General features: G+C 42.9%; 1 protein-coding gene across 1 annotated transcript in view; it reads left to right on the top strand.

The window, feature by feature from the left end:
• Nucleotides 1-3,965: 3,965 nt before the first annotated feature.
• Nucleotides 3,966-21,853, top strand: part of LOC119151003 (bifunctional heparan sulfate N-deacetylase/N-sulfotransferase 3) — a 69,972-nt gene continuing 52,084 nt past the window's right edge. The window contains exons 1-2 of the mRNA XM_037394273.1: nucleotides 3,966-4,121; nucleotides 11,907-13,033. Coding sequence (XP_037250170.1) covers nucleotides 12,053-13,033 — 981 coding nt within the window. The 5' untranslated portion in view covers nucleotides 3,966-4,121; nucleotides 11,907-12,052. The remainder of the gene's footprint in view (nucleotides 4,122-11,906; nucleotides 13,034-21,853) is intronic.

Genomic DNA, 21,853 nt, shown 5'->3' on the forward strand with positions numbered 1-21,853 from the left:
AAGCATTGTTAATATTATGTGTTTATTGGATTTGTTTTTAAATCTAGTTTCTGCTTAATTCAAAGAGCATTATGAATCTGCAGTAGCTTTGCCTTTTGGCTAGTAGGACTTGTAATAGCTTTAAAAAAGTAACATTGAAATGACTAATAACAGGCAATTGTCTAGATGCTCCTTGTTTTCAGAAAACTAGGTCACTGTAATGGCTCCCTGCAAGAAAATGTCAACAAAAATAATACAAATAATGATTAATTGGTTAAGAGATGCATCTAATCTTTGAAATGGCAGGACTAGATCAAGTATTTCTCTTTTAATTGAAAACTGGTTTTATTACATGTAACTCCAGTCGGTAACCTTTCCCTGGTTTATCGAATTTATATAATCAACTTGTCTATCTTACAGATGCAAATTGTGGTGGGAGTTTTAGTAATAACCACTCTAACAAAAGTGCCTAAATTTTATACAGATTTCAGCAGGACTTGGGAAGAACAAGAGTTTGTTTGCAGGCTTGGAACCATGCAATGTTTAGAATGATTTCTTGCAGTAATAGCCTGAAAGAGGTAAGAAGACCACAAGGCAAGATAGGATTCAGTTCACTTGAGAAAGATAGTAAGATTGCTGATGATGCAAAAGGAGGAAGCACTGTGTGAAGGCTTGAGTTTGAAGAAAAACGTGAATGAGAAAGAGAGCATTCATGTGTAGAGGCCAGCAGCAAGAAAGGCAAAAACTGAAGCAGTCACCAGGAAAGGTAGACTACCTCTTTTTAAGCGTATCTTTATTGCAAGAAAACACGTTGAAATGTGCTCCAAATAGATGACTAAAAAGCCAAGCTGAACTGAGATGGAACTGTTGCTGGAAATTCTTAAAACACATTTTTCCATCTTCTTTCGCTATGTTATTCCAAGAGAGAGAGCATGATCAGAATTACCAGCTTGTGTGTAAGTGTACACACATAGCCATGTGTATGTATGAGGGTACAAGTAGTAGTCAGCAGTGCTGTCAGAACACAATGTAATTTGTATAGATAGGAATTCATTAAGGTACAATTTTCAAGGTAATTAGCTTGAAAATAACCAATTTATCAGAAACAGGACAGATATTCAAAGTAAGGACCAGGTACTGAACAGCATCTCAGTGCCTATGTTGCGTGTTTCAGCAGGAGAGTAAAGGCTTGTGTGCACAAAGTGTTTTATTTTTTCCAAGTTTAGCTAATTCACGCTGAAGTGACCTGTGTACATGCAAAATGAAGGCACCCATTCATGGGAAATGAGGGTATTCAAGTCTGAGTGCATGGGATGTGTCTGTAGAGGGACCTGGACTGGCTGGAGACAGGGGCCAACAGGAACCTCATGCAGTTCAACAAGGGGAAGTGCGGAGTCCTGCACCCGGGGAGGAGCAACCCCAGGCACCGGGATGTGCCGGGGGCCGACCGGCTAGAAAGCAGCTGTGCAGAGAGGGCCCTGGTGGTCCTGGTGGGCACCCAGCGAACACAGTCAACAGTGTGCCCTTGCGCAGGGGGCTAACAGCATCCTGGGCTGCGTGGGGAGAATGTTGCCAGCAGGTCAAGGGAGGTGGTCCTCGCCCATCTGCTGAGCTCTGCTAAGGCCACACCTGGAGTGCGGGGTCTGGTTCTGGGCTCCTCAGTAGAGGACAGATGTGGAGCTGTGGGGGAAGAGCCCTGTGAAGGGCAACTAATGTGATTAAGGGACTGGAGCATCTCTCCTGTGAGTAAAAGCTGAGAGAGCTGGGACTGTTCAGCCTGCAGAAGGGACGGCTCGGGGCAGGTCTCATCAATGTGTACAAATACCTGCAGGGAGGATGCAGAGTGGATGGAGCCAGGCTCTTTTTCTTGGTGCCCAGTGCCAGGACCAGAGGCCGTGGGCACAAACTGAAACACAGGAGGTTCCCCCTGAACATCAGGAAACACTTATTTTGCTGTGAGGGTGACCGAGCACTGGCAGAGGTTGCCCAGAGAGGTGATGAAGCCTCTGTCTTTAGAGGTGTTCAAAAGCCATCAGGACAGGGTCCTGGGCAGCCAGCTGTGGGTGACCTTGCTCGGGCAGGGGGATGGACATTTGACCCCCAGAAGTGTCTTTGAAACTCAGCCATTCTGTGATCTGTAGTGTTGGTCTGCATCCTAAAGTCTTGGATCCTTCACCTGGAATATAGGTGGTTTGGAGCAACAGTCTGAAAGGATGTAAGTAGCTTCCTTGGAAAACATTCCCAGGCACTGAACAGGGAACACTTCCCTTCACCGTGTTCTTTACTGAATATATGGACACGGGTCAGTCAGTATATCTGGGAAATAGGGTTCAGTCCCTGCCTTGCATACCAGCGGCAGCAACAGCATAGGGTTGCCTCAGTTCTGTATGACTATGTGCCTCTGTGTTGCTCATGGTTCAGTAGCCCACTGGTTTCCCTCCCACCTCATTTCTTGTCTGGATTAACTACGCATTTACCTATTCAGTTCTGGGGTGGTGCACGTTAGATGTGACCTCAGATGTTGTGAAACGGCCACAGTTATGCCAGTTGTGGTAGCAGTCTGTGATAACACAACGCCACATTGCTACAGGTTGTTCTGTGAGGTGCCAGCGGCCAGGCAGAGATCCTGGCCAGGAGCACACTCAGCAGTGTCTTTAAGAAGCACTGCTAAAAGAATGGCTGAGACATCATGCCCAGGTCACACTGCAATGACAGCTCAAGAGCAAAAACATGAAAAGTAGCACCAGGAAAGATCAAAGCTGTTAATACTCTTGCCAGAACGGCTTGGTACTACAGCTGCTGTCTTGCAGTGCTGAAGCCCTCACTGCAAGATGTCTAGCACATCTCGGGGAGCAGCCAAGTGCACATGAGGACAAGCGGGATGTAACGCTTTTCTGTCTACGTTGACCTGTGATAACTGAAAACCAGTGCCAGCTACCGAGACAGAAAGGTGGGAGGGAAGCCATACACATTGGGGACTTTGAAGCCCCATCCAAGAATTTCAGTCACTTTGACTACCTTCCGCCCCATGGCTCATGGCACGCTGAGGGAAAAATCCCCACCAGCGATGGAGTTAGCCTGGCATGTTAAACTGTCGGCTGCTAGGTGAGCTAGTTATCACCATGCAATTGGGAAGCAGTTAGTTAGATCAAGACGGCGCTTGTAAAATTTATTAATTTTATTTCCCATGTGCGGAGGCTGGAAGTCAGCTGACGGGGTTGGGAGCGGGAAGGGGGCTGCCTAACCCGCAGGGCTGGAGCAGCCCCATCTCCGGCAAGGAGGGGCGAGAGTATCAGTGCAAAACCCGGAGGGACGAACACCATTTAAAGACGAGGTTAGAAAATTCAATAAAGCAAAGCAGTGAGGCTGCAAACACGTTACCTGGCATTCTGTCAAGACTTTGACCCTCAGTTCTCTAAAGAAAATATGATTGACCTTACGGGATTTCCACCGTCGTGCGCTGCACGGGAAGCGCTTCCCAGAGGGGTTCCCTCCGCGGCTGCAGGAGGGCTCGCTGCGGCGTGTTTAGTTTTTGCGGAGCGGACACACACGGCACACGGCCTGTGAACGGAGGGTGACGGACCCGCGGGGGAGGTCGGTCGGGGTAGCGTGGGGCTGCTGCGGGTCGCCTGCGGCGGGAGCGCGGCCGCCGGCGCCCTGGGAAGGAGGCGCGGCAGGTGCCCGGTGCCCGGCGGCCGCCACTCGCTCGGGGCCGGGCAGCCCGCGGGGGCGGCCCCCGCCCCGCAGCCCCGCGGGCGGCCCAGGGCGCGGAGGCGGCGCGGCTCGGCTCGGCTCGGCGCGGCGGGGCCCCTGGCCGGTAAGCGCGGGAGCGGCGGCGCGGGGCCCCGCCTCCGGGAGGGCGCGGCGGGGCGGGCGGTGCTCGCAGCCCCGGGCGGGCGGCCCCACCGCCCCTCGCCGCCCCTCGCCGCCCCTCCCCTCCCTCCCTCCCTCCCTCCCTCCCCGCGGGCGGGCCGGGGCCGGGGCCGGGGCGGTGCCGTGCCGCGCTCCCCGCGCCCGCCGGGTGCAGGCGCCTCTCCCTGGAGGAGCCGCCACAGCTCCCTGCGCCCGCCGCCGCCGGGGGACGGGAGCGGCAGCTGCGGCGGGCCCCGGGGCGGTGGCATGGCGGCGGCGCGCGCCTGGAGGTAACGGGCGGGGCGGGGCGGGCGGTCCCTCCGCGCGGTGCCCCCGGCCCGGCGGGGACCGGTCCCCCAACTCGGCGGACGGGCGGGTGCGGGGCTCCTCCGGCAAAGTTGCGGGGCGGGGACCGGCCCGCCCGGAGGCTCCTGCCCGCCGCGGGCACCGGCCGGCAGCGCGGCGGGACGGGGCGGCTGCCCAGGGCTGGGGCGGCGGCGGTGCCGGGCTCCGCGCCCCGGTGGGCTGCGTGCGGACCCGCTTGCGGGGCGGCCTGGCGGGGCTCCCCGCGTTCGGGGCTGGTGCTCTCCGTGCGCCGCTCATCGAACACCGAACACCGCCGGCTGGCGCGGTACCCCCGGCCCCGCCGCCAGATCGGCTGCTGCCCCTCGCCGCTGCCCGCCGCTGCCGTGCGACGCTGTTGCCCTCTAGTGTCTGCGGGCACCGGCCGAGCGCTGCGGCGGGAGCGCAATTGGGCATCCGAGTGCCGTGATTATTGATAACCTCAGGTGTTGGGAGCGACCTGCGTTGCTGGCATCCCGCGGAGAGGCCGCGGTGCGTTACTGCGCGTTTCAGCTGCCGCACGCACCCTTTTGGACGTGGCAGAGAACTCTGATATTATTTAAGTCGCTAGTTGAGGTGCCACAGGGGATTACTTCAAGTTTTGGTGTGGTGGGTTACACTTTTTTTCTTCATAATAAAATGGAAAGTGGGCGAAACGGCGTTTCTTTCACTGCTGGCATCCCCACTGCAGTCTCTCGGAGAGGGGGGGTGAACTCTGCGCCTTAATCCTTGACACAGCTCGTGCCTGGCAGCAGTTGGAGAAACGAGAGGGGGAAGCAATGTGGGTGGGGGGCACAGGCAAGGGAATGTGCCGTGTGTTTGGCTTCAAGACCTTGGACAAATCGTTTAATCTTTCCATAGCGATGTTTCTGTGAGTGGTGAAAAATAATAGGTTTTGTCTCAGAAAAATAGTATGAGATATAAAGTGGTTTGAGATCTTTTGATAGAAAGTATTGTATGAAGGTTAAAGTAGTAATGTGAAGACGAAAGCCAACTTCTGGACTCTTAAAGTCCTCCAAGCTTTCCTTTAAAGTATTTTGAAATACTATATATTTAATCTTTATAAATATCTCTTAATGTCAAATCCTGATGCATGAATTCCTGTCCTGTAAGGTTCTCTAGGAAAGCATGAGGCAATACAGTGTGAAGCTAAGGATCTCATAGGTACAGTAGGAACTAAAAACTGTGTGCCCCGAGGACTTGAAAAAGCATATCTGTCTACCAGAATTGTTGTTCTGCCTAATTTTTTTTTTAAAAATGTATATGAGAGAACATAAGCCCTTCAATATTCACACATTACAGGGTTTGTTATGTGATGCTGAAGGGTCTCGATGACTTCCCTTGACAGTTCACATCTCATCACCATCTTTTCAGGCTGAAAATGTCTTCTTAATATGCAGTCGTAAGATCTCATTCTCAGCCTGGATTTGCTTGTCTGAGTTACCCTCCTTGAATACTTCAGTCAGTAGAATCATGTTGTAAGTAGGAGCACTCTGTATTTGGAGACCAGTTTCGCATTTTCATAATTGATTTAAAATTCTGAGCACTGCTATCTGTCCCAGGTTCGGTTGTTTCCAGATGCACCTTGCTGCTTTCTGCCAGGTCGTTTGTATATCCAAAGATTTCCATTTTAGTAATCCTAATGTAATGACTTCAGAATACTTCTTTAAGGTCTATTTCATAGTGGCTTGCCAAAGCAGGCTTGTAGGTTCAAAGCATTCTAATCAGTGGAGATGTAACTGCTTATATTAACATGCTGAACAATATGTCTATTTTTCATTTATTGTTCATTTAAAAATTACCCTTCATTTAATATATGTTGCTTGGACTGTGGTAGTGGCTAGTTTGGTAAAGAACAGAACCTGAATATAATGATGGGGATTATTAGAAGAGGAGAAAGATACTTAGAAATATGTTCAGGCATATGTAACCAGACAAATGTAATATAGCTGAATAATATTGATGATTAGTCAACTCTGAGCTAGCACCATTTTTTGGCAGTTCTAGATAAAAAGGATTTTTGTTACTAACAATGTATTTTAATGTCTGTACAGAAGTATGACACAACTTTATCATTTCTAATCAAGGGTCACAGTAAGCAGGTGCCCTTGCACAGGCATGAGTTTAAGCTAAACCAGATATTTTTTATATATATTTTTTTTTTTACTGGGCTTTGAAAAATGTGATTTGAGAGCAATTTCTCATTTGCGTGTGGATATTTTAGCTCAGCCCATTGTTTTAATCTTGATAGTTTTTAACACAACAGAATTCAAGAAGAATGTTTCTTATAGTTTTAAGAATCTTACTGATATTCATGGTGCAACTTGAATAATTTTTTTTGTTTTTTAAATGGTATGCAGTTTTATGTGTCTATCTTTATGTGGGTACCTGCTTTCCTATTGGGTATCTGTTCATTACTGTATGATGATGTGAACCTGAAATTGCTATCATCTGAGGGATATATTATTTTTTTTAGTTCCAGAAAATATAAATACCGATTATGAAATTGAATGGTCAGAACCACATTTCTTTGCAGCTACTGAGTCCAGAACACAGTGTGTTTCTGCTGTGTGGAAAAGCCGGTCTTACAAACCCCATGGAAAGGAGCTGTGTGCACCATGAAAGTCTTCGTGCAAAAAATGTACCACGGAGGACACAATGTTTGCAGGGTTGCCATGACGCTCACGGGGCAGAGACCGTCAGCGGCTGCCTGTGAGCCTGAGCCCAGGGACTGGGTTCCAGGCTGACTGCGAAGACTTCTGGGGACGCTGCTTTACTATTTATTACATAAATCTTACTGCCAGAAAATACAAAAATCAAGACTTATGATTTCATGTTCTTTATGTTCACTTACTGCACCTCGTTAATGGGCTAAGTCCCCAGCCAGTATTGTCTCATGTAAATATTTCCATTAGGGTTATTGTGCTGAAATGATTTGTAGAAGCCAAGAATTTGGTCATTTATGGTTAGCGATGGAACAACAAACTAAGGGAAGCTGCAAATGGTAGGAACTCACCAGGCTCCTTATGGTGCAGTTCAGCTTGTTTGAGTTCATCACATTATTTGTTGTCTTACCAGTACTGCCTTGTTAGTGAATTAAATAAAACCCCAAAACAAACAACAAAACAATTTTTTAAAAAAGCAACAAAAAACCCACAGCTGAAGATCTCTATTCTAATACATCTGTTTCTTCTATCTGTCTGAAGATACCTGTAATTGTGACTACCCAGCAGTACTGCTTAGAATTTTAAATCTTCCAGTTAATAAGGTGATACTTCCTTCCTGTAGTCATGAGATTTTTCATGTGAACTAATCCTGGGCTGCAGTTGCTTCTGCAGTAGATGAGAATGTTATTGAGCATTGCTGTATTCAGAATAAAATACAAAACTTACTTCCATGAGTCAGCTTTCTCTTAGCCAGATCTTCTCCTCCATAGTGTGTCCACAAGTTAAAAAAAAATTAATCTAAATATTCTAAATATTCGAAGATCCCCAATTTTCACGTTGGGGAGGTATTCTGATACCTCATACTTGGAGCAGCACAGGGAAAAGGTTCTGCTCTGAATTTTCAGATGGTAGCATGAAAATGCGAAGTTCTGTGGAGATGAAACAATAAGGTTCTAGATACAGAACAATGAGGCAGCTTTTATTGCTTCAGACAGTGAAAAAATACCGTACAAATCATTTTGGAGGTAAAATTTCAACTTCATCTTTGTGGAACATTGGATTCGTATAATGTCTGGCACCCATTTTCAAGTCCTTTGAGATACAGGTGAGACCATATCTTTCTTTCACTGAACACCACATGACTCCATGGGAATCAATGAGCTTAGGCTGCTTATGTTAGCTACAGGTCTTTTTCATGGCTTTTCCACTGAAACAATACTAACGAGCTTGAACTCTGGTGAAGAGTTTCTAGACTCTTTTTTTTTTTTTTTCTTTAAGGCTTTTTCCTGTACCTGGATTATTATATTTTTTATTGTATTGCAGTTCAAGCTATCATGACTTCTTCATTTTTTTTTTTAAAATACTGTGTTCTTTCATCATGAAAGTAAGACTCCATAAGTACTGTCCTGCTCTGAGATGCTGCTTCTATCAGCTTACCCACTGTTGATACAGTCTGGATTACGCCCTTGGTCTGGTTTTACTGTTGGTAGTGAAAGGGAACAAGGACCATTTTCCCTGAAGCCATGCCTGAAGCTGTGATAAATGCCACTGTAGTGGTCTTGAGAGGTCCCACAGCATGTTGTGGGTGATGCACACTGAAGATCTCTATACAGTTGTGAAGTCTGGTGCATGATGACTTCCTTTAGCATGGTACTGTTAAGATGCCAGTGGAATACCTAGCAAGTACTGTCGCCTACAGTAAAATGCTGCTGTTCCTCTAGGAAAGCAGCTGTACCCTGTCAGGCTTTGAAACTATTTTGATATTACTAAATGTGTGTTCTCCTTGGGTTTTTTATTTTTTCTGTCAATGTTCTTTTGAACTCTTGGCATGTAAAACAGTCCTTAAATAAGTGAAAATTACATAAGCATCAAGCTGATTGGCGAAAGCATGCATGTAAAACTTGTGCCTTACTCCATTCCATTCCCCTTTCTTCCTGTCTTCAGTGGTGAGGGTGCCAAGTCTGGCTGTGTCCTGCTGGGTCTGGGGAGAATTCCTCATTCCTCAGAGTCAAACCTCACATCTGTCTTGGCATTTCCATCCACTCCTCCCTACAGCTGCACTCTGTAGCCCCAGGAGGTACCTGCAATTAGGAGCTAAGGATAAAATGACAGAAGATTTCTTGACAAAAGTACAGGTTTCTGGGTTGGCTCCAGATTTTCTGCTCCATGGAACGGCATTAGGAACTGCATCCTTGCTGCAAATGTGTCGGCTGCTCCTGCTGCTTACTTTAGCAGCCCTTGGGTTGTAGCCTGTCTGTAACCTCTCATTCAAACAACTCTGTCTAATCAGCCCTTTCTTGCCATGAGCTTAGGTCACTGTAATTTTTCCCTGCTCCAGACAGGATCCTCAGGTTCAGGTGACTGTCAGAAGCATATGCCAGTAAAGAAACTTTTGTATCATGCTGCTGGGAATTCCTCTCGGTAGGACTTTGGTGGTTTCTGTTGTAAGAATAGGGGTATTTTGGGACGTGTTAGAGGAGCTTAGGGCTAAAAGAAGCAGACAGGCATTGTGCTTGCAGGCTGGCTGATGGTTGACTATGTCATTCAAACAAGTTATTCGTGGTACTTTTGTCAGCAAGAGTTGGGCTTTGCAGGCTGGCATCTCTTGTATCCTGGGCTCTGTGTGAGGTAAGCCAGCCAGGTCTGTGGTTATTGAAGATAAGTAGGTGTGTGTACAGCTTTTCTACAGAATGCAGTAAGTATTAATTTTTGCCACTAAATTACAAGTTTCTTGGCATTCAGGCAGCTGAATTGAAAATGCAAAATGAAAAGAATCCTTTGTGTGTGTAATGAAAAATCATCTGTCTGGAAACATCTCTCTGGTTTTACTCATTCAGGGTAGAGTTCTTTCTTTCACCTGACTTCTTACCACATTAAATATCTTTTCTGCTATCTAAGCTGATATTCTTGAAGCTAGCTTGACAAGGATCGGACATTTCAATACTTACAATTGTACTTTGAGTTCTTCTAAAGGTACTTGCAGATTGTCACTCGGTCTATGCCTTCTTCAAATTCTTTTCGGATACATGCACCTAGAAACTAAAAAACGGGGATTATGTCATTTTTGCCCAACACCAATTAATGAGCCTGTATGCTGGGTGAAAGGCAAGTCTTCTCTCTAAAAGCTATATGCGAGCCTTTGTGCAGTTGCAAGTAAGGTTCAAGGCTGGATCTAAGTCCACCCAGAACAGAAAGGGTTAATATGCTGGCATCTGTGAGGAAATGATGAAGAGAGTAGAATATATCCAGAAAGCAGGCTTTTCTGGTGAGATGCAAGTTTAAAGGGAATCTTAGCTGGGAATGAGGCAACTTACATACACTTACTCTTGGTGCTTAATTTTGCTGTTTTGATAACTAGGATGCCGTGTAGTTTCTTTCCCCTTATCTCATTTTCCTACTCTCTTATTTTTACTTTGTGCTCATCATGGCACTGGGAGGATCAGTCTTTGGGACTTAAAGCTGTGGCAGTTTGGCAGTTACATAGGTGCTGTTAAGCCCATTATATTTCTTAACATTTTTGAAAACCTGGAGTGAGAGGCTGCCACCTTCACAGTGTGGGGAGAGGAGCACCTGTCAGTGGGTCAGTGGCACAGGTGCAGGACCTCTCCTTTGGTTTTGCTGCTGGTGGGTTGGTGGTTTCATTTGTTTGGTTGTTTTGGGGGTTTTTTTTACAACTCCTCCTTTTTCTCCCTTTATTAATATGTGATTAGTCTTGTATATGCTCAGATCAGATCAGAAAATCTCTTCAGATCAGAAGCTGACTGTCCTCACCTGCTTCCCGATGCAGTACTGAAGGTTGTCAGCCATTCTAGGAATCAAAATCTCTAACAAAAACCTAGTAAACCTTAGAAAGTACAAAACTTGGGATAGAGCTTGAGTAGGTATCATTTGTTATTATGATCTCTCGAGAAAATTTATTTGTTCCTGTCAGTCTCTACAGAAAAGTTCATATTATATATTGGTTATACTTCTGGAGCTTCTTGATGCTCACTTTTTCAGCTCTATTTTTAGCCTTTTTATTTTTACTAAAAACTGAGCCTGGAAGGATTAAGCGCTGTTTGGAAATGACCATGTTGATGTTACACACGTAGCTTCTCCTAGTCCCATTTACAAATGGGAATGGTTGTGTACTACATTGTGAAGTTACTGTAGCATGTTCTAGATCTTCATACCCTTTAGATATTTCAAAACCTTCCTTTGTAACGTATGGTATTTATGCCTGTCACATCCTTCAGTTGTTTCGTTAGAAACTTCTGACAGCAATCGTACTGTTGGCTTGAACTTTGTTGGCTTTCTTTAGGTACAAGTCAAAGCATAAATATATCCTTAGGTGATCTGCCTCTAAGTTAGCTTTTGATATATTACTTTATTTTCTCAAATTTAAGGGCTGGATTATTTTATGCTTTCTTTATACAAAGAAATACAAAGTGCTTCCAACAATTTGCAAAACAGTACATAGTCCACTAAATGCTATTTGTTTATTTCTAATGTTGCAGGAAAAAGTGTAGCTTTGTTTTAAATATACTCCTGTAATACATGTAATACAGAGTATATCATTATGTATGTATACAACAGTTAAAATGTGCATGTTTTATAAAGAACTCCTTGGTTCTTCAAAAATTAATATATGATGGAATTTGTTTAACTATGTAGAATGTGGTGTGGGGGTGGAAGGAGGAAGGTTATAAATTTTCTTCAATATTTGTGTTGTCAGCAGTTTTCTACTTGGAGTTATCTTTAGGTAAAAAAAGTTTTCAGAAAAACATAAAGTTCCCTTGAGGCTGTATCTTGCTTTTCAGTGCCTCCTGTGTGTACCCTCTTTTACTTGATCCTCCAGGGTAAGGAGCCTGTGAGATTTAGAGACATTCAGATGCGCATGGCAGCTAATGGGAGCAGGAAGAAGTAACGGTACCAGTGCAAAATTTCAAATTTGCACTATGAAATTTTGAGCTGTTTCTTCCCAAACCTCTGTTTGGCAGTGATTTCTTTGCTCACCATTAGCTTAGGTGCGATGAGACTTCACAAGCATGATGCCTCAATTAAATCTCTGATTTTCTTTTCTTCTAGACTATACCTTCTGTAAAGCTTTGTGGAAGATAGAGGTACGCGCTGCAATGGTGACATAAATATTTCAGAGGACAGGAACAAGTTATTGAGAATCTGTATTTGTTTTTAATGCTGCTGTCAAGAACAATCTAAGGCAAGTAAACAACATGAGTTTTATCGTGAAACTTCACAGACATTTTCAAAGAACAGTTATTTTGCTGGCCACTTTTTGCATGGTGAGCATAGTTATTTCTGCGTACTACTTGTATAATGGCTACAAACAGGAAAATGAACTTTCTGAAATCTCTTCAGAAGTGGAATGTGGTGATCCTCAACTATTGCCATACAAGCTGATGGAGTTGAAGACCATGAAGCCTATTGATCCCCTGAGGACAGATCTTGTAGTGCTGGTGTTTGTGGAAAGCCAGTACTCAGCATTAGGCCAAGATATAATAACCATTTTAGAATCTAGCAGATTTCAGTTTCACATTGAGATTGCACCTGGGAAAGGTGACCTCCCGGTGCTCATAGACAAAAATAAAGGCAAATATGCTCTCATAGTATATGAAAATATTCTAAAGTATGTGAACATGGACTCTTGGAACAGAGGCCTTCTAGATAAGTACTGTATAGAATATGGTGTAGGTGTTATTGGATTTCACAAAGGCAATGATAACAGCTTGCAGAGCGTTCAGTTGAAGGGCTTTCCTTTTCATGTCCACAGCAATCTGGGTATTAAGGACTGTTGCATTAACCCTCATTCCCCACTGCTTCATGTGACTAAATCTTCTAAGCTTGAGAAAGGTCCCTTGCTTGGAAATGACTGGGCGGTTTTCCAGATTAATCACACAGCTTATCAACCAGTGATATTTGCAAAAGTAAAGACACCAGAAAAACTTTCACCACCTGCTGCTATAAGTGCTCTCTATGCCACAGTAATTCATGACCTGGGGCTTCACGATGGGATTCAACGGGTCCTTTTCGGCAGTAACTTGAATTTTTGGCTGCACAAGCTGATTTTCATAGATGCCATCTCTTTCCTGTCTGGAAAGAAGCTCAGACTGTCCTTGGATAGGTACATTCTGGTTGACATAGATGACATCTTCGTTGGGAAGGAGGGAACAAGAATGAACACCAACGATGTACAGGTAAAGTATATGCAGAAACTAATCATCGTTACAGCAAAGTGCCATTTCTTTTGTCTTAAAGTGAGTAGTTATTAGTAGCCAGAACTCACCGAGGATGCAGATCAGTAACTACCAATGCAGATTGTTTGGGCCTTGAGAAAAAAGACAGTCTGTCTGGCTTTGAGTAGTCTCTGATTCCAGGTGTAGCAGTTCCTTCAACCTTCAGGCTAGAGGAGAGTCCATGCAGTGTTGCTTGTACCTCTATGTGAATAAAAGTGTAAGATAAGATGACTTACTGGTTACTGTCGCTTGTTTTCTCTCAAGTGACACACAAGTGCCTGCTGAGCTAAGTTCCACAAGCAGGTTGGTGGGCACCTCTGGATTCCTTCCTACTTAGTATATAGGGAAAATAGTTTCCCAAAAGGAAACTGGAAGACAACTAGTTGCTAAGTAATGGATAAAGAAAAGGGTGTAAGAATGGTAGTGTTTTCACGCACACCACAACCCACCCAACACGCACAATTCTAAACGTAATTGCAGAGTGTTTAACTCCAGCCTGATGGTGGCTTCTGTCTAAGCACATATTCCAGTGGCATTTGCAAACAGCACAGGACTTCAGGGCTGGAGCCAAGAGCTGTTCGTATGTAATGTTCAAGTTGCTAGTCTTACAAGCAAGAGGTAAATGTGGTGAGCAAAAGTAAATGTCAACATAAATTTTCAAGAATAGACTGGATTATTAGCTCTTTGAAATAGGTTTCAGGTGTCAGGAGTTGGTTACAGCATTTCACCTTTCTTATCATCTCTGGTTTATGGCTTTTGTTTGCAAGCAAGGTTTGTGTTAACACTGGTCTTAAAAGCTTGTTCTGTTGCTAAATGACTTGATGATTTCCATTTTAACATTTAAAAACGTACATTCCTGAAGGTCATTTTTCACTCTGTTGTGCTGTTCAAATGAGGTGGTAGTTCTGGGTCAGTAGGAGTAACATCTTAACGCTATGTCTTGCTGTCTACCGTGTTTTCTTTTTGTGAAGAGTGTTGTTACAAAGCAGGTAGATAGAGGTCACCTTGCACAGCTGTACTTGGTCCAGAAGCTAAAAATGTGTAAGGTGCTGATTGCTGCCCTGTTTGCGCTAAAAATGAGGGGGAATGTTTTGTTAGAACTTTCATAATGAAAAGAGGAACTGGGAAAAGGAAAGGCAATGACAGCACAGTGTGCAGTTGATGGTGATTTTTGTTTCATTTTTAGCTAGGGTTTGGGGTTTTTTTCAGTGTTATTAAATTTGCCAAGCTGTAATAACCGCACATATATTGCTTCCTTAAACAAAAGGCTTGAACTTGTAGTTACACTTTACTTTAAAATTGCCACATGCACTCTCTTCCTAAGCATTCTCTGCACATGCAATTATAGAGAAGATACACCTCCTAGAAAAGTAGGTGTTTTCCTTATGCAAACAGATTGCATGGGAGAGAGCTGGAATAAAGGTGAAACTCAGTAAAGGGAGTTTCTGTGTAGAACATGATGGCACCATTTGAGGTAGGTAGGTGAGCATGCTTTGAGGAGCTCCTAAGTGCAAACTCAAACTGCAGGAAAGAAATAAGGTCTGACCCACATGACTGGCAAAACTCCTGCTATTCCACAGAAGCAGCAGTTTCTGTTAACAAAATATGTAAAATAAAGCCTGAATAAATCTCTCACCATATTGTGCAGGAGCAGTTTGAAAGAATATGTTTTGTAGTGTTTCTCTATGAGTGACACCACAGGATTGTCATTTTAGGGTAAGTTAGGGTGATTAATTGCCAGAATTATTTACCAGAAACAGGAGGCTGTTGAGACAAATTTGATTAAAGCAGATACAAAAGGATAAACTGTATTGTTTGGGGAGAATAATTTGCAGTATGTCAGAATGTGATCTTCCCAAAATAAAACTGTCAAATTAAATAGAAATAATATCAAAGTGGAAATAACTTTTAAGTAGCATAATTTCATTTATTCAGAACTGTGTTCTGAAACAGTGGAATCTGAAAAAGTGTTCCCTTCTGATTCTTCATCTACTTAAAGTTAAAATGTTCTATTAAACATGTTGTTAGGGCTGTCAGATGCAATGCATCTTCATTACTATTAATATCAAAGGAGTTATCCTCTGTGGCACAATGACATGTGGAAGGAATGAAATAAAATCAATTTGCGGTAGTTGAAAATCCGTTATTGTAAAGTATATTTGCGGATAAATGACATCCTATTAAACAGGAGTGTTTTACTGAGTTCTGCTGCATTGATTGTGACAGAGAATTGTGTGCTGCAAGGGTGAAAATAGGTTGCTAAATGTAGCCTTTGTATAATTTCAGTACTGAAGATTAACTCGTTTCTACTAAGCTTACATTTTAAAAAGTAGCAATATAGAATTGGGTGTAACACTTTTTTGTGTTTTGATTTTGTTTGACATGTCTCCGGTTATGCTCACATCAGGAAGGACTGGGAGCTTGCTGGGAGTAAGGTGAATGTTACTGTATGTGCTCTATTAATGCAAAGTAATTTGCATTAGAACACTTCAGAAACCTCCCAGCATCCAGAGAACCTCTGAGACTGGTTCCACCTGTTCCTCTGTATAGGACAGAGTTCAGGAACTGGAGGGCTGATGCAGAATCCATAGCAAACCAAATCACTCATGATTGACTGCCTAACTCAAGAAGGCAGCGCTTGTCTTGGGTCTTCTGAGACAAAGCTGCTCTCTGTTGGGTGCAGAGGGAACCTGGATTTGCTTTAGGACTGATGCATTAAGCCCCTGAAGCTTGAGCACAAGCGAGCAAGTTGAAAGCTATGTCTGTACTGCTTTTTCGTTGTAAGCGTTAAGATCGAGGGCCATCGCAGCAAAAGGTACCCTGTAGCCCTGCAGAGGTACGGGGTTACTTGTTACGTTTCAATTCACAGAATGACAGAGTGCTGAGGTTGGGGGGTACCTCTGGAGGTCATCTGGTCCATCCCCCCTGCTCTAGGCTGGGCCATGTCCAGGTGCCTTTTGCCTGTCTCTGGGCAGGGAGATCCCAGTTGCATGTAAGATCAGGTTGTCAAGGGAATTTCTTCTAGAAATGCCTGAATGAGATTGCAGAGTGGCCGGAATAGTTAATAGTTGGACGTTAAGCAAAACTGCCCTCTTTAAAGTTTAAAAATTGCTATTACAAGGTTAAGTGGTAATTTTTTGTCAACATTATATATTGACCTCCAAAGAGGTCAAGCCAAAAGCACACCCTCTAAAACGAGTGTCTTCTGCACCTCTAAAGATGAGGCAGTGGTGGTACTTCAGCTTGAGTATCTATAGTGTCAGGGGCATAGGTACAAAGAGCCATTCTGAAAATCCTTTGACATAGTTATCAGCCTAAATCCCATAAAACTAATAAATGGTTTGTTTAATTAAACAACAAATTAAGTTTATTCTAATTTCACCACAACTTCTTCAGGTTTTTTTTTAAAAAAAAGGCCCAAACAACTTTTAAACTGTACGTAAGTGGATTTTTAGCCTACCTGATTGTTAGGGATTTGCCTGTCACTGCATAAAGTCTGGACTGATAGAACATAGTCCTTCAATGTAACGTACTGAGTAGCTGTCACTGTGCATCAATGATAACCATCCATCTTCATATTTATTTACTTTATTTCTATCTTACCAGAGGAAGTTAATGGAAGAGAATATTTTCACAGTCTAATTGCCTTCCACTTTGAAAATAAGCTTGGTAATGTCATTTCAATATTCATTTTTTCAGTAACATTTTTTTTTCCTCTCCTAATGTCTGTCAGACAGAAGGGACGATTATGCTGTGACAAAGTTATATTTTATTTTCCTTATGTCTTTTAGAAGACTAAGAGCCTATGCAGTGCAAATAATTCATGTAAATGGACATACAAAGAAAATCTATCTAGATATCCACAGAGTAAGTTTATCTTAATACACCATGATTGTCCTGGATGATGGTCAACTAATTTAATATCTTTTTCGTTACAGTTTCTCTTTTTGAAATTTTTATGACTGTACAGCACTGAGATTTTTTCCAAGGGAAAAGCAGCTGATAATATGGGGGGAAATTAAATATGATTTTTTTTTTCCCTGTCGACACTTTGTGTGGTGCTGGTGGTCTAGGCAGTAAGTTGGTGTACCTTTTCCTTCATTTCCCTAACACATGCACCTTCCGTGCTTCCTTAAGAGTTGATCACATTTTCAAAAGCAAAAATTAGACCACTGTGAAATTACTTTTTCCAAATAATTAGCTGTGTGATATCCTCTTGACTGTCTTGTCCTTGTGTGCAGTTCAAAAGAGACATTTAAATTTGAAGTCAGGATGGGGATCTCTTCACTTTCTTCATATAAACCTGATCAATCTTTTGCTACACTTGTAATTATTCTTTTATAATTGCCAAGGGAAAAGCTTCAGATTAACAGTGTCCATTACATTATTGGGAAGGGGATGATATATATCTTTTTTTCTGTTCTAATTAGTGAGAGCTTAGGCAATGCGTCTGTTAGTATATGTGCATTGAAATGGGCAATACAGTCTTGAATCTGCAGTCTTTCAGCATTAGAGTCAGTGAAGGTTTAGGCAACAAGAGCCCTTTGTGAATCATCTGTGCCAAACTGCATTCTGGTAATGGAGGGGATTTAGCCAGAAGGAATAAATTCGTAGTATTTTAGTCTCCATCACTTGCACAGTCTGTCATCTTGCCCAGATTTTTAGGTTTATAATGTAGATGTGTATATTGGAGCTAGTCCTCTAAACTTTCTGTAGTAGACAGCGTAGAAAAAATAGCTCATCTCTAGGCAGGCATGGTTAAGTGAATTGCACTTTAAAACTATGTGTTTCTTTCTGTTGTTCACAAAATGCTTCTAGAGTGACTAAGACCAAATATAAACATTTGCATTTGGTCAAACCAGTCTTCTTCCATGTTCCAAAGCCAGTGCTGTCACATTTTTTGTTATTTCCTTTGTGCATTGGTGGCTTAATCTTTTGTTTAATATAATGTTATTTTGTTTAATAACAGATTTCTACCCTAAGAGCTAATTGTTTGTTTATTCAGAATATTACAAATTCATCCACATTAGTCAGCACAGCTTAAATTAATACAGTTGTTTAAAACCCATTAAGTGTCTTTTCACCCTGTGTAGCACATGTGGAAAGAAACCAGAACTTCATGGTAAAGCATACCACTTGGATATAAATTTAAACAATACAGTAATGGACCTTTTCAGTTACTCTTGCATAGGAATCACCTAAATGTTTGCCTCAGAAGAGAGAAGCTTAGATACATTTTGTGTTAAGGCAGAATGGCTAAAAGGTGCAGAAAGCCTGAACTGTCAAGACACAGAATGGTTCCTGTCATAGGAGGAAGTCTAATTCTGTAAGTTAATTGCTTCTTTATTGATAGGATCACATAGAAGGTTATCAGTAAAGAAATGATAGATATGTCATCAAATGTGTCAGCTGCAGAACCACCAGAGATGCTCACATCTATTCGGCTGCACTGGAATCTTTCCTTTGGGGAGAATCAAAAAATCTTCTTAATCACCTGTTTAAATTACATAAGAAATTAACTGTTGAGAACTTTTGTTCTGCTAAATCATTTTACATTCCCCATGCAAAAGCCGTAGTAGCTTTATGCTGTTGTTCAGTGTGCTTACTGGTGTGTACATGTGTTCCTTCTTAATTTGACCTGAAGCTCCTAAGGTATTTTATATTGACTTGGCTGAAATAACAAGTAAAAAGTACATTCTGTCCTTAAAAAGAGTCAAAGAAAAGGAATGTTAACAATGGTGGTGTTTCTGTAGCTGTCTGATGCACTAGGAACACTGATTTAACTTCTTGAGCGTACTGTTTCAGATGTAATAGTGTGGAATATCATGTACTATGAAGCAGTAGAGAATCAGAATTAGATCTCAGAACTAAAATACAACTTTAAAACAAGTGAAAAAAATGTTTTATATATTTTATGGGCTCCTGCCAGCATATAGAAGGCTTTACCAGTCATTCATCTTAAAATTTAACTTCTAAAAGCAATTTGGTTTATGTACCAGCTTATGTGAATTTTAATCTCGCAAGATTGGTACAACTTTTGCTCAGTACAGCCCAGCTTTTGTTCTAAAGAGAGGTGTACTGATGTTTGAAACAGGAAGCTGGATAAAAGCCCTCCACCAGAGGAGGGTGGCTGCAGGGGGGTGACTGGGACACAGGAGAGCTGGCTCTGCCTTGGCTATAACAATTCTGGGACCGCCAGGGTGATGTTGGGAATTCCACGCATGCTTCCTCTTCCCATTCCACAGCTGTGTAAAGCTAGGTACAGCCAAACTCCATGGAGTAAGCATGGCACCAAGAATAATTTTACAGCTTATCCATGGTGTATGAAGACAGAAAACTTGCATGGTAGTGGTGTGTCTAATAATAGCCAGGTTCCACATCGTATCTGTGGGCTGCCAGGCAAACGGAGAGGAGCCTACCTTTTTTGTGTGTTTGGATGCCCCTGTTCAATGCTTTGTGTTGATACACGTATAGGTGTTATATGCAGGAAGGGGTGAGGTTCAGAAATGTTTGCTCAAACCATGCTGCCTCGTTCCCCAGGGCTGTGGGGTGAGCACAGTCCTGCGCAGGAGATGGGTGAGAAGAGAGTGTTTGTCAGAGAGCAGCGCTGGCATGTGCTTCCATAGCTACCCAAGAAGCCGCACTTGTGCCAAATGGTAACTGCATTTGTCCCTTCTTACCAGTTGGCTCAACTATCCACTTTGTTCACCTATACCATAGTTCTCAGGCACAGCAGCTGTAAAACGGATGCTATGTATCTGAGCTATCATGTTCTACATCGAACATGTGAAAGAGAGCGACCACTGATTGACCAGCAGATGTTATTTCCAGCAGAGTCGATTCCTGTTAGCAGTCCTAAGCGTGAGCAGGCTTATAGTTCCAGTGCCATGTCTGTCATGAGGAAACCAAATTTCAGTCGTTGGTCCTGTTGGTTTGGTGGGTTTCGTTAGTTCTGCATTTGTTGAAATTCACGGCTGGTGTTGTTTGTTTTGTTGATGGTATTTTGGGGTTGTTTCTCTAAAATATATAGTATTTTTTCTTCTGCTTATTTTTTGCAATGCTGGAGTAACCAATTTGTTTGTTTTGGTTATGTTTCTTTTTATAAAAAAATTTAAAACCTGTGATAGTATGCCCTTTCATTCAAATGTAAATTTTGAAACAGATTTTGTCAAGGATTGTGCCATCTCCTCCTGTTTTGAATTCAGTGGCAGGGAACAAGAGAAATCCATCTCAGTTGAGCTTTTTTAATTGTCAGAGAGACTGCAGAAACTGCCTGTTGGCATGGTAAATCCCATGAGATCTTCAAAGGCAGTGAGAAAGATTTGCTTCAGGCTCTTCTACCCCAGCACCAGATTTGACTGTGGGTTACACACTCCCTGGTCCTTGGTCTCTCTTCATGATAGAACCAAAGGAAAGAAATCATGGCTTCTGTGAATCCACTGTTGATTTCCCAAATAAGTAGATGTGCACTATGGATACAGTCATCTGCATCTTTCCAGAAATTTGCAGGGTTTTTTTTTTTCATTTTTTTAGTTCCCCACATTTCTCTGTAGTGGTGAATACTTAGCTATCCTTAGGCTTACTGGAGCTCTTGTAACAGTGGTGTCTCTGTGTATTCTGATTCCTGCTCTCAGTGGAGTGGAGCGATGTAGCTCTTTTAGTTCAAGCTTAAGCAGTTACACTCACCTGAGATCACCTGGGCTAACTGAATGCTTTGTAACACTGCTGCTATTTTTCCCTTGATTTTGTTATGTGGAGATAACTTTATACTTAAGCATAAGGCTTCCCTTGCAAAGACATCTACACAAATGCTTGTGTCCACCCAGCGTGCCAGCCTTCAGTGATGATGTTTGGCTCACAGCCATGTAGTTAGCAAGTTGTCTTCCTCTCTCCACTTAGAAACTTAAACTTTAATCATGTACATGAATATTCTCATGGATGAGAAGTGTGCAGTATCACATGTGTTATTTCCTTCAAATATCATCCATGCAGCCTAAGCTTGGCTCTGTTTGGCTTGATCTACCTGGCTGTGAAAGCAAAACCTGCCATTCCAAAATGTATGAAGTGAAATGTGTGTCAAGACATACTGAAACTTCCGTGTGCACCATAAGATGTTCAAATCTACTGGTTAATTTGTCTCCACTAAAACAGTTTATTTCAGTGTTTCAAGATTAGTATTTTAAAAGCTGCCCATTGTTCACTGAGTAGCAATGTTCAGGAGCAAAGGAAGGATGCTCTGAGATGGCATTTGCTGGGCATGACTTTTCCAGAGGTAAAGCACCGGACTGGGGGCAGAGTTCTGGCTCTGTCTGCAGCACACCTGGAGGCATAATTAACAACAGTTAGGTGCTGAAGCAGCTTTCCAGCCTCCTGGCAGTGTGTCCCTCAGCTATTCTGTAAATCCCTCTCCTTCCTTAGTTTACAGGTTCTCTTGGTTCAGAAAACACTTTGATAATAGAAATAATAATAATGCAACTACAGCTTACCACAGAGCTGTACAGATTTGTTGCGGTACTGACGGCTGCTGCAAGGTTTCTCCTGGGCTTTTTCACACGACAAGTTAACCATCCAATTCCTGCTGTTAGTGGAACTGAATAAAACTTTCACAGTCATCAAATAAAAAAAACCACACCACAGGTAGATCTAGAAATCCAAGCAATTAACTGTAAAACATGATACCAGCGTTGAGCCTGCCTCCTTCCCCATCTTCAGTCACATCAAGAAGGCACTGTCTGGCAAAGAGAGAAAAATTAATGTAGAAGTGGGACTCTCTTTCTTAGT

This window comes from Falco rusticolus, chromosome 1 (assembly GCF_015220075.1).
Source record: "Falco rusticolus isolate bFalRus1 chromosome 1, bFalRus1.pri, whole genome shotgun sequence".
Taxonomy (NCBI): domain Eukaryota; kingdom Metazoa; phylum Chordata; class Aves; order Falconiformes; family Falconidae; genus Falco; species Falco rusticolus.